General features: G+C 41.2%; 1 protein-coding gene across 1 annotated transcript; it reads right to left on the reverse strand.

The window, feature by feature from the left end:
* Positions 1–401: 401 nt before the first annotated feature.
* Positions 402–13,210, reverse strand: LOC137258619 (sodium- and chloride-dependent glycine transporter 1-like). Its single transcript, XM_067796317.1, has 13 exons — positions 13,030–13,210; positions 12,374–12,505; positions 11,840–12,134; positions 11,619–11,751; positions 6,329–6,463; positions 6,142–6,245; positions 5,705–5,829; positions 4,215–4,327; positions 3,472–3,609; positions 2,838–2,937; positions 1,603–1,703; positions 750–917; positions 402–527 (listed from the first exon to the last, which is right to left on the reverse strand). Exons 1-13 carry the CDS (start codon positions 13,208–13,210, stop codon positions 402–404), a joined length of 1,851 nt encoding a protein of 616 aa, XP_067652418.1.
* Between the last annotated feature and the right edge of the window lie 677 nt (positions 13,211–13,887).

The following is a 13,887-nucleotide window of genomic DNA, read 5'->3' on the forward strand; positions in this document are numbered from 1 at the left end:
GCATCTCGACCAGGTATTATGCCCTGTTTGAATCATTGAAACATTGTCCATAACTAGGGAAGGTTCACGCAAATCATCCCAACTACCAATCAGTTACTTTAACAAGTTCATTCCACAGCATTCATACAATTGCTGAACTCTTCAGCACTGTTTCTATTCATTTACATTGACATCTCTGGAGGAACTTAGATTGTATGATACGATGTTGATTTTAAATTTTTGATATCAGTTTAATAACTGTTTACTGTGACAACAGACTGACGTTTCTGTGATCTTCATCATAAATTTTATTATCTATTCGTTCCATAGGAAATATTTGATTCTATATCCTCGATTGGCTGCAATACGACTGATGCAGCTAAAAGCTATATCTACTCACTCACTCACTCACAGATACCCTGTTATCGATTAAAAACATGCAGCAGGTTTTCTTTCAACTTGTAAGACACATTTGCTTCCTCTGTAAAACCATACCGCTGCCTACATCTTTGCCACTCTGGACTTGGTGTCATGGCTTTCTTCACACGCTGTAACGATTAACGCATTCTACACTAAGTCTTATACACACCATTATATGTAATTATAGCTCGAATATACCTGAAGGTTCCATCTGTTTTGAAAACTTTTTGATAAGTCCATCTCATTATATTTACTTACCGTTAAAGAGGGGAGACTTGAAAATGGATGCGAGGGACTTTTTGTCTAGGATATCAGCTTTTACAAATTATTTCTTTATGTCTAACACGAACCTCAGCAAAGGAGCCTCTCTGCATCAGGATATATATCACTATAGTAACCGGAATAGGAACAACCGGCAGTACAGCAATGCACCAACCAATGGTGACGGCGATTGGTGGGTACTCATAGCCAGCATATGTTGGTGGTTTGTAGGATGCGATGGTTAGTATCATTGATGCCTGTGTAAAACAAAGCGCATAAATATATAATTCTGCATAGAAGCACTGAACCAGAATTGGTACATTATTAAGGAACAAAGCACCCATACAAAGTATCAATTAAAATAAAAACAAATCATGTGTCAAAAGCTGAGTAGTCATACATGGTTCTTGTGGGAACAGATATTCTTGTTTTTCGTGTTTTGAAGGATGCATGATAATTCTTGATGCTGATGAGGTTTCTTAGGTGAGTGAGTGAGTGAGTTAGTTTAGTTTTACGTCGCACTTAGCAATATTCCAGCTTTATGGCGACGGTCTCTAAATAATCGAGTCTGGACCAGACAATCCAGTGATTAACAACATGAGCATCGATCTGCGCAATTGGGAACCGATGACATGTGTCAACCAAGCCAGCTAGTCTGACCACCCGATCCCGTTAGTCGCCTCTCACGACAAGCACAGTCACCTTTTATGGCAAGCATGGGTTGCTGAAGGCCTATTCTACCCCGGGACCTTCACGGGTCTGGTTTCTTAGGGGTTGTTATAATGACCAATAACGAACTGTGTTTGTCCAAACAATATTTGTAATTGTATTGTTGTGTCTGTTCGTGTTCGTTAAACTAGAGGTGCAACAATGAAGTTGATACTCTTTGTGATCAATCTGAATCCCTGCACTATTCTTCCACTGGGGAAAGGTATTACACACCAGCAACAAGACAGGAACAACGATGAAGCACATCAGCTTGAAGACAACTGGAAGCCGTTTTCCTATCATAGCCTCAACGTCAACCGAGAAACGTTTCACACCTTGTGTGAGAAAAAGAAATAAACATCTTAGGCGCATATCTTACAGTTGCACACACAACTACAATTTTGTTCCCAAAATTTCGGATTCTAAGCAAATGTAGAAGCTGAAGTAGTCCATGTTAATTAAAATTACATAAACGAATAGAATAAAGTAAATATCAACTCTTACAGAACATGTGTCTGCAGGCGTCTATGTCAACGAAACGTAACGCCGTGCGTTCGTGGTGACTATTTTGGGAGGATGAAGAAAATCCGGTGAGAATTGACATGTCTCAGGAAGCTCTTTGCAGATAGAGATAACAGGGAATTTCAACAACCGAATGGTCCTGGTTAGGCATTGACCTCCACTATTATCCAATTTGGAACAAACCAAATCTGTATAAGATCGATTGAAATATTGTTTGCAACATCTTCAAATTGTCTAACAATGGAGCACGGGCTTATCTTTTACAGTCCTTTTGAGTGAGAAACGGACCGATGAATTGCAAATTTTATCATTGTACAAAACTGTCACATGAGTACACATAGTACACGTTTATCATTTACTAATACCCAACAGTTTACGAATATTTGAACATTTTCCGGACTCCAACAAAAAGGTTGTTTAAGAAACTATCGTCGTCCCCTGCACGACGACAGATTGGCCGTTCCGTTTCTGCGGTTTCACCCCACCGAGACAGATAACAGCTTTTGCGTTTTCAATGATGATAGTTTCTTAAACAGCTCTTTTGGTGACGTCCGGATAATATTGAAATAAAAGAAAGCTGTTGGGTATTAGTAAATGAAAAACATGTGTACTATTTATATTTATGTGGCAAGTCTCTAAAATATTAAAACATGCAATTAATCGGTCCGTTTCTGACTCAAACGGCTGTATGAGACTGCACGTCATTAGCAATGCCCAAGGTTGTGTGATTGAACATCCAAGAAACTATCTTCATGAGAACCTTTAAACATAATATTGTCTTTTTCTAGGACATAACTCCACAAACGCCTGTGAAATAGCCTATGTAAATACCACGAAAAAAAGGGAACTCACTATAGAAAAGAAACGTTCTGAATAGGCTTGACAAGTAGCACACGATGGCTTCTGCTTGTGAAAATATAGATACAAAAGGAATGTGTTCCACGAACCATACAGCCATCCAACAACCAGACATTCCAAAACGGCCACCACTAAGCACGCCACTGCACCCACATACCAGTCTACTAACTGGAACATGTACACCCCGGCCTGAAATGTAAAAGAGTTGGCGATCCAGATAGATACGATTTCAACAGTGAATATCTATGCGAAATAATCCACACTACAGACTAACGTGCCCGTGCAGGTAGCAAATAGCACTATACGTTTCATTATATATATATATATATATAATGTGTATGTATACATGTATGTATGTGTGTATATATACACACACATACATACGTACGTACGTACGTACCTACATACTTAATTGCCTTTCGTTGTATATATATATATCTCAATTATTATTGACCGGCTAATGGTCAGGGTAAGAAGGTATCTTCAGCAGCCCATGCTTGTCTTAAGGGGCGGCAAACTGATTGGGTCATAACGCTCGCTGATTTGGTTGACACATGTCAACGGGTCCCAATGGCGCAGATCGAATATCATGATGTTGACCAGTGGATTGTCTGGTCCAGACTCAATTATCTACACTCCGCCGTCATATAGCTTGGGTATTGCTGAGTGTGGCGTAAAACTAAACTCACTAACTTTCGAGGAATCATTAAATGTGATGCTCACATTACTGGTGAAAATGAGACCAGATAGGAAAACTGCACCCATAAACACGGCAGCTATGACAGTTGGAAGATGTTTCTTGTGAAATCGTTTTGGTAGAATATCTTCCACACACCCCGTTGCTGCCTCGATGGCACCAAACTGTAAAATAAATGTATATACCTAGGTTGCTTGTAGAGGAGCTAATACACAAATAATATTTAGACTGCCTAAAAATTGCCTTCGGTCTCGATGTCTCAGTCGACTGAGGGCCGTACAAAGTAGGAATATATGTACTGATTATGGAAGTAAGATGGAGTGTTGAGCAAAATGTTTCTCTCGCAAGACATCCCTCACGTATTCTTTTTATGTCAAATTCCTTTGAAATCGCTGTAAGCCCCTGTGGACCCTAGTGTTGTGATCGTCCTTCTGCTGCTGGTGATCTATGACTCTTTTGATATTATATTATTTCGTTCTCTACAATGATATTTCTTCATAACACGCTAGTTTTACTTTACAATTTGCATTACTGTAATTTTACTTCCCATCGACGACAGGTTTTATTCTTCAAAATGTATTCATCTTTAATCAATAAATTGTAATCGTCACGTTATGCATGAACTACTGCTACCTTGATGCTAGATATTAACTTACTCACTAAAAATCAGAAGTTCATGGACCAGGGAGAGGGTCTTTTAAGATCAAATGGGCAGAAGCAACTAGTGCTGGTCTGCGTGATTCAGTAACAGGTAAGTCTAATAATATACCATGGTGTCGAAGCCCATCATCAGAACTACTAAGAAGAATAGCACCGACCACAACTGAGGAACAGGAAGAAGTGAAACTGCCTCGGGGTAGACAACAAATGCAATGCCTGGACCTGCAAAATAGTGTCATGAGGCAAATGTTATCACATCGACAATGGTACAAACGAAGCCATATAGCTGCGGCAAAAGCATAACTAATATACAATGTCTCTCCCAAACATCATCATTGATTGTCCCCTTAGTTTTTCCTCTCTTCTCAGAAGTGTTTGAAAGAATAAACGTCATCAAGAAAACATGCAAAGCAGAAATTAAAGTGGAACTACATGCGGTATCGATCACGGAGAGAAATAAAAACATTATGTTCAATTTTGCCATTCGCCTGGAAAAGAGGTAACTAAGAGGAGACTCAGTGTCACCAATCGAAAGATCGTCAAGGGCCTCATTGAAGCTGGGAACTCGCAGTGTGCCGTTGCCAGACATTTCAGCGTGCATCTAAGCATCTTTGGGACTGTTTCTTGCAGACCAATTCCACCAAATATCGTCAGGACAAGGGAGTGCTTCCATCATGCAACGCTACTTAACATGTAGCGCGCTTCACGCTTCGCTACCTTACTAAGTCTAATGTCAATATCGTGCCATGGCCTTCCCGAACACCAGATCTAAACCGGCTGAACACGTGTATGTCACGTCATATCGTGCCTCAGACACTTGCCTCACACGTAACTTGCCATTGTTTGTGAGAGTGGGGAATAATTCAATAAGTGTGATTTAGCCGGCTTATCCATTCTGTGCTGTGCAACGGTCCGGAAAAATCTTTGCTGCCAGAGTTAGCCACACAAAGTACTGACGTTGCCTCCATTTTCACCTTCTTACATGAAAATATTCCTCTTAAATTAAGGCAATAAATACAAAGTCTAAATAGGTCTTACGCGTTTCTCTTTTGAAAGAGTGTACTTCATCTTATTGGCAACAAGACAAGAACTAATGCTTTAAGGGTTAAAAATGAAATCTCGTTGTTGTGACTAGTAGCACGTCAGTGGCGTATTTGTCTCAAACGCCGCCATGGTTTGATGAGACATTGTCGCATAATAAGGTCTGCCAATACCAAGTAGAAAAACGAAAACGTTCTCGGACATTGGAGGCAAAATGCTTCCAGGCTTCTTGACGGGAGCAGTTTGTTCTCGTACAGACATTCATCAAAAGCGTTCATTACTGTTTTTGCCTCTTTCAACCATTAGACCATGTCAGATAAGTTTTAACAAGGATTCTAAGCATGATTGTGATGTAGAAATAGGGCCAACTCAAAATGTTTTTGTATAGCTTGAGGGACACCCACCTACGCAGTTGTTCTGGGTATCATATGGATAACGCATCACTCTCATAACGTGAATTCAGTTCTCGTATGATGGACCATAGACACGATAATATTTTCTAAGTAAGTATTCGGGGTCATTACGTGTACGTATTGTTGATGGATTTTGGATACGCACCTGAAGTGATCACGTCAGCTACAGGCACCCCGACATTGTGAGCCAGGAAGCCGACCGTTGCGAACACAATAAAACCGGCATAAACACTTGTCAGCTCGCCTAATAAGACAACCACAATAGAATCCCTGCAAACAAAATAATGTTCAAAGTAGTAGTACTTATTCTCAGCCAATCAACATCTCTTATAACAACCATAGACCGCTAAAGACATATTTAAACCCGGATCTCTACAGGTCTATTTCTTGCACAAACTGACTTCGCTGTCTTAATGTAGATATAAAGTATATATACCATTTGTTTGCATTCATGTCAAAGGCCAAAACGTACGCGTGTACATAATACATCAGATATAGACAAGTAAAATACACACTGAGCTAAACATTGATAAATGGAGTAGCTCAGGAGAGTAACAATCCGCGCGCGCATTCATCCATTACCTGACAATATTGTGACGAGGGGCGTTGTGACTTGCAATGACAATCAGAGATCCCCATGCCGGTCCCGAAGAGTAGAATACGTGGAGAAGGGCTTCCAGCCACACCTAGGAATGAGATGAGCAGTGTTTTAGTGTGTTTTTGTCTGTTATGTCATTTCGTCAATCAAAAATGCCTTGAGCAAGCTTACCTGAGCATTTTGAAGACGCATGAAATCTGGGGTTAAGTAAAATGAAATCCCATCTGCAGCACCTGGCATCATGGATGCCCTGACCAGGAGCGTCGTCAGCAAAACGTATGGCATTGTCGCAGTCACGTACACAACCTGTGGAACAAAGGGATCCGCATTTCTTAGAATGAAAAAAAAAGAACACGTATCCGATTAATCTACAGTTTTTCACCACATGAGTACATTTCATGTTTAGTCAACTATTTGATTCTGTCCATCACCAGGGTTGAAGACTCGGTCTTGGATCGTTCAGGACCACTCCCATTGGCAGTCTCTACGTCGAGGCTGTTGAGCCATCTTTGAAAATCCACCGTACCAAATTGTCTCTTCAGTAGAATACAAAGCTATATTCTGATGAATCCAATCCTGCACACAACGGCGTGTTTAATCCTGCTTACTAGGATCTGTATGATAAAACGTCTTCAAGTGCTCCTCTTCTATGGATAAGAAGCCATATATTTCTGCTGATGGTATTGATTTTGAAAACATATACAACAAATTACCATGTAAAACATGTTCTCGTCACCACATACCAAAAACATTCACAATAAATTGTAAGTCACTCACGTGTGTTATGGTAACTCAGAAACATAATTAAACCCTCATCTTACCACCATATTTCAAAGCGTTCATAACTGTACATGTGCCTGAAAGGCCCAGTCTGCCCCTAATTAGTCATGGGGATATTTACACATCATCGGTAACATTATGAGTAATTACATGTGTGCATAGGCTGCAGAAAACATGCAGCGACTGAGCTTGCGTGAGCTTTTGAGAGACAAGTCGACACAATCACTGACCTCCACAAGATCATAACAAAAACGGGATTAAATCTTTATTAAGGGGGTAATGCCGTGTCGTGAGGAACTATTTGTAATTTCCTTCTGACGAACCCTCTCGGTGGGCCGTCCTTTAAGTGGTAAAAGTTCAGTTCACAGTCTGTGATGTCGACGCGGTACGTTTTCACGGACCGAATCGGACCGGAGGCATGTTTTCCGCCGTGTTCCTAGTCTTCACCCGGTCGGTGTAAGTACCTCACGTTTGCACGATCCGGTAATGTTTTCATCAGATCAGCGAGCTGCTGCCGTCGACGCTTCGGTGGTGACGAATTTCATTCAGATGGCTTCGAGGTGTCTCTTGTCCACGAGTCCGGTGGCCTCGATGTTCATGACATCCACAACCCGTGGTAAGTTTATGAACCATTCCGTGTATGTTATGGGGATGGGTTTAATCCTGCGCGTACTAGATGCGAGAAAAGGCATCCGGCTAAGGTGTGATTGAATCTCTCGACCAAGCCGTGCCTTACCGTGACGTGGTGCTTGACCAGCACCTCCCACACGGCCTCCATGAACTCGCGTCCGCGATCAATTTGCAGTTTGCTTAAACAGAATCTTACAGGTGGACTGTTTTCACAACTCGGTGTGCATGCATAAGTACGGTTCCATCAAGGGACTTTGATAAAATTTGCAAAATCCGTGTATTTTTTCAGCTTCATCCTCAACGATAAGTAGCACCACATACCTTTTCCTATCCATCAAGTTAAGTTTTTACACGGACTCTGATTCATTGTATCCTAATAATGATAGTCTCACACCCATTCTCGATCGACCATCAACTGTTCTGTTGCCAGCGGATAGCTGTTGTGAGCAGCGTGGAGTTCCACCAGGCACTCCAAGTCGACTTTCATGATTTTTATCTCATTGTCAATCCATTGGAAACGTCCTTTCGGTAGATAGTCACTCATGGCCCAACCATAGAATTCGTTGCCGTTGATTTAGAGGATGTAGTTGATAGGTTGATTCGCATTATAGTCTTCCACGTGTGTTGTTGGAATTCGCGTAGCATGCGCAAACAAAATGATATCCAAGGATGAAAGTGAAGATGTGTCTTTCCAGGTGGGAGATAAAAGAGAAAGACCCAACCTCGCCTTGGGTAGGAAGGGAGAAGAATACCTGCGTGAAAATATTGCCACTGATAACACGTATAACGTGTCCGATTGAGATATCAATAAACTGTCTGCGAGGTACGAAGCCAAATTCAGTGCTGAAAAAACCACAGGGTTGACGATCACGCAATTTCTCACCGTAATATCATCGACTCTGCATGCTAGGGGAGAGACGGGTCCATAGCTCCTACCTGACACCCCTATTACCCGACCCGGCTACCCATTATAACACTAATTGCGAGTTATTCCGTTTGACCAGTAGCAGCTGAGATTAAGCACGCCGTCTGAATATACGTTGTATTTTAAATGATGCACAAAGCCAAAATGTGTTTCGAGCTCGGTGCAGCTAAGATACAAAGATGTGGAAACATCTGAATGACAAATATCTCGCCGTGAGAAACAACGACCTACGAACAACTACCGTTCCAACAGCCTAGAGACAAAATACAGTTGAAGGTATCCAAGGTATTAAATATATAGTGTATACCACAGAAACTTGAAGTAATAAAGTTATGTAAACACTTTTGTGATTATGATACCGTGTCATAATTTTTGAAAAGGTATACTGGATTAAACACAGAAAACAATGTTGACATCATATAGACAATGACATTTATCGAATGACTGATCATCTCCTTGTTTCTATTAGTATTACTTCTACATTTAGATAGATCTATTGTCAGAAACTGATGCTGACATCGCTATTGTCAAAGTCAATCACAAATTTTCCATTTTCAAATTTTCTAAGACAATGAACGTTTATGACTAGATTTAACAACAGTCACCTTTTGCAGTATTGTTATCCACCATAACCAGTTTTGCGGGGAATATTACTTAGACTCCGTTGGTGAGCGCGTCCGACAGTACTGTTCGTGCAAATAAGTCTTTTCCGGAACAGAACTTTAAAAGCGTTCTATGTGTCTTCACCAAACCTGACACGTAGATAGGTCTGGTAGTGGACCGGTGCCTTTTGGTAAGTTTGGATTTCTAATAAAAAACACTTTTTTCGCATTTCCAACTCAACACGTTTTACTTCGACTGAAATCGGTGATACTCTTCCTTTCTGGAGCAGAAGGTTCAAACCTTTCAATATGTTTCTTCCACTGTGTGGGTATTCATGGACCTATTGACATAAACCAGCACTACTGATGTACATCATAACGTAAGCATTCATGCAGTCTGTTGATGATACAATCCTCCTAGCATATGTCTAATTTACTTATGTATGGTTTCATTGCATCAATGTGAAGAACAATGTTTCATTTGACACAGTCATGCCAGTTGACATATTCATGATGAAGTAATTAACCATTGGACACTGATGAATGTTTCAAGGCTGTTTGTGACATTCAACTTGTCACGTAAGTCACGCTGACTGGATGTCAGGTCAGTCGTGTAGCACATTTTCCGGTAACCAATCACATCAAGCAATACATCAAAAGTCACCTGGTCATTTATAAAATTATTTCGCTGACCCCATTACAACGGCAACGAATCACACTCAAAATACCACAGGAGGCAACACTATCCGTGCAACATAGTCAAGTTTCGTTTTCAAACCAGTATAACTAGTATAATTCTGTTGAACCTGATAACTTGATGATAATGAATACGGTATATGAACATCAGGAACTTCTTCTCTTCAGACTCTATTTGCTGCGGATGTCTGCGTTCCTAAGTCCGCTACATGTAAACAGTTAATTACTTACAACCTATGTTACTCGTAACATGCATAGTTGTCGACAGACTGAGTTTATATCTTATGGGTTTTCAGTGCAGTTTGTCAAACAAAAGACAACAGTGGTTAAACAATCTCTTGTAAATATTAAAAAAGTTAAGGCAAAAGCCAAACATTTAATTAATTCTTCATCTTCACAGACTCATCACGTGATGAGTGTGGGGTACTCATCAACTGATTACCCACCCGCCCCGACCCTACTGCTTCCCATTCCAGCTTTATTTTTGTGAAGATTTCAATGTGGAGCAGTTTGTTAGTCATGCCTTGAACATCCTCAGTTGTGAGTTCTTTACGGCGAATCACTGTCAATTCAAACATAAATGCCTGACTAACGATGTAAAAAAATGACATCGACACCTTCAGAGGAGACACCCCAAGTGATTGATACCGTGACGAAACTAAGAATCTGATAAAGCCGGCTGCCGATAAAAGGGAGGGTTAGCTCGGCATACTTAACCGATAAATACCCCAGTGCCGCAGCAGTTACTGTCATGGGAATCAAGGCGGATGTATGTTTCTGTCCACAATAGAAAATGACGAGTCAGTCTCTATGCTGAGATCATTTCTACCACCGTCGGAAAAAACCAAAAGCATTTGTCAACGACGCGTATCAGTCCGCCGTGGGCACGGGTCCAGTCACCGGCTACGTGAATTTGAGTAAACTGATCACGAAAAAATCCACTCCCCAACTTGATTTCAACTCATATGACATGGGCATGCTCGTCCTAGGTTTGGGACGAGTTATTGCTACCAAAGATGTGCTCATCAATCAAGCAGTGATTCCGGAAAACATATTAAGGTAATCATACATCACATAGTAATGCCTTGATGATCAGCGTGGATTTTGTCAGTGCCCTCGCCTGTTCCAGCTGCAACTGCCTTTCTTATCTATGGACGTCGAGCCCGACTGACATCGAAGCACAACGGAAAAGTCACGATTTGGCCATGCAACCGCAGGTCGAGTACACGAGAAAACGAGTGCAGGGAATTGATGTCATCAACGCTCAAATGGCGCGTGAAAGCCATGCCGTTTGAACGTTAGAGCACGTCAAAGCCGCCATGCAACCGCAGGTCGAGTACACGAGAAAACGAGTGCAGGGAATTGAGGTCATCAACGCTCAAATGGCGCGTGAAAGCCATGCCGTTTGAACGTTAGAGCACGTCAAAGCCGCCATGCAACCGCAGGTCGAGTACACGAGAAAACGAGTGCAGGGAATTGATGTCATCAACGCTCAAATGGCGCGTGAAAGCCATGCCGTTTGAACGTTAGAGCACGTCAAAGCCGCCATGCAACCGCAGGTCGAGTACACGAGAAAACGAGTGCAGGGAATTGATGTCATCAACGCTCAACTGGCGCGTGAAAGCCATGCCGTTTGAACGTTAGAGCACGTCAAAGCCGCCATGCAAGAATACTTCTTACTCACTGTTGACTGTTTTGTTCATCACTTACATTTATTTATGGCGAATTTAAACTTGTTTCAGTCATGATATTGCGGGACTATTGTCGATTTTAATTAATATTTTTAACTCACTTCACTGATAAACGCAATGTCACAAGACAAACGTACCTTTCCAAGAGATTTGACTCCTTTCATCAAACACAGGAACATGCTCACACAGGTAAGAAACCAGCAAATGACGAGATGCGGCTGCAGAGATCCCATATTATTCAAGCTCGAGGAAATGACAAGGACTTTGTATCTTAAACATAAGACATACAATAAAGAATAACCTAAGACCATAAACAGATAGCATTATATAAAATTCAGAACCAATGTAGAGAACTTACTGCCAAAACTCCTCTGTTGATGTGTGCCCAAATGCATTTGTAAATATTCCAGAGATATTTGAATCTGCAGTAACTATTGTGTCCCGACTTAGCATAGGATTCATCGTAGAACTGTTGGTGCCGCCACTTGACCCTGCAGCGGCAACACACTGTTGTGTGTTCCATGCATTGCCACAACTTGTCCAGGGCAGGACGGTCGAGAAGGAGCTGTACAGATAGTAGAGGGCCCAAGTAAACACCATGCTGTAGTAAGGGACACTCACACAGTTTGCTATCAGTATACCGTAACCGATACCTTCAAAATAAAACAAGTAATCTGAGTTTCTCATTTAAGAACAACAATAAATGAAAGATCCACATCTGGCTGGACCAAATTGTTTTCCGAAGTTGTTGCTCTGAGAAAGATTTTATCCAGATATCTGCCTTTGCAATTTCAGTTTGGACTTGTCCATTGTGCAGTATCTACTGACGTGAGGAAAGATTTTACAACAATCGGGTATTGTCATTAGTGCAAATATATATGTTTATGTTTACCTTTCAATGATGGGCACATTGCCCAAACCCGTATGGGACCTTTGCGGGAGAACTGACCAATAGCAACCTCCAGGAAGAAGAGCGGTATAGCCACCACGACGATACAGATTATGTGAGGTATCAGAAACGCACCTGTGGCATAAAGAGAGGTGATTAGAGTGTCTGTACATTATATAGTGTAGTTTGTTTTGAGTAATATCTATGCCACGTTAGACGCGCCTATTTGTTTTTCAAATTTGTTTAGATGAGGACTGAGAGAATATGGTTTTATACCACTATTAGCAATATTCCAGCAGGGGGAAAACTGGACTTCACACTGGAACTGATAATGAGAAACTTTACAACAATTGAATAGTTTTTTAGTTTAGATATGTAATAGTGAGTGAGTTAAAACTTAACGTCACATCGGCAATATTGCAGTCATAACGTGACGAGGACAGTTTATATCAATATTCAAATCGATAAATGTATTACATAAAAACCTATCAAAGGGCAGAAAAATTGCACGAATATCACAGCTCTTAATTTAAAACTAGTACGCTATCATCAAAATATACTTCAAGACGACAGTACAATGTAAGAACGAGCTATAGATCACCAGTAACTGAAGGCTGATCACCACACTAAGGACACATGAATTATGTGAAAGATCATACCTCCTCCGTTTCGTTGACAGACGTAGGGGAATCGCCATAAGTTTCCGAGACCCACAGAAAATCCAAGCTGAGCAATGACGCCTTGAAACGCGTTTGACCACTGAGCTCTCTCCGTATGTTCATCACATGATATCACGTTGGGCTCATGGAGAGTAACGCTTTCAAGATGCTTCTTTGTCATCCTCAGCAGTCCTGAAAAGAGCAAAAATGATCAAATATTAGAATAATGTTAGCTATGTTTTGTTAACGTTTATACGTTTGCAATGGTATTATAAACTCAAATGAATTGAAAGTGATGGCTTCAAAATCTAAAAACAAAAGGTATCATGGGATTTAAATGAAGAATAAATGTCAAAACAGTGAAAAACAAGGGTACTGAAACGTACCAGGACCTGGTTGGATTCAACAGCCTAGAGCATGTGGAAGACTAGACTTCGCATGCAGTATGTGACAAAGCTTCCTTTTAATAGAAGCTACAGACTGTATTGAAGCTTCACGACTTCCTCACCATGCCACACTATAGACCGTCAAGAGCCCACGACAGAAGCTGGGCCTTGCACGGTTACAGGGTGGTGAATACATGAGCGGTGTTGCTCGCTGTCTTCGGGTGTATCCCTGGCATTCTTCACAGACTGAGGGACAGATTTCAGGCCACTGGTAGAGTACAGGACAGAACTTGCTCTGGACATGCGGTGTTCACCTAAATTATACTTTTAGCTACGGATTTCAAATTATCAATTTAACACTAACGTATCGGCAGTTGTGGCAGTCTAACTCGACTAAACCGAGTTGAAATACCGTTCCATAAAAGTGATGAACCCGGCAATGAAACCTACGATGTAGTTCAAACGTGCTCCC

This window comes from Haliotis asinina, chromosome 12, assembly GCF_037392515.1.
Source record: "Haliotis asinina isolate JCU_RB_2024 chromosome 12, JCU_Hal_asi_v2, whole genome shotgun sequence".
NCBI classification, from domain to species: Eukaryota; Metazoa; Mollusca; class Gastropoda; order Lepetellida; family Haliotidae; genus Haliotis; species Haliotis asinina.

Bases quoted from the DNA above. Each gene is read 5' to 3' on its own strand.
- LOC137258619 (XM_067796317.1), bottom strand. From the start codon at position 13,210: ATGACAAAGAAGCATCTTGAAAGCGTTACTCTCCATGAGCCCAACGTG. The intron at 6,464-11,618 runs GTACGTTTGTCT...TTTGTTCCACAG, and splicing joins GAGTCAAATCTCTTGGAAAG to GTTGTGTACGTGACTGCGAC. The intron at 5,830-6,141 runs GTAATGGATGAA...TTTTGTTTGCAG, and splicing joins CCTCGTCACAATATTGTCAG to GGATTCTATTGTGGTTGTCT.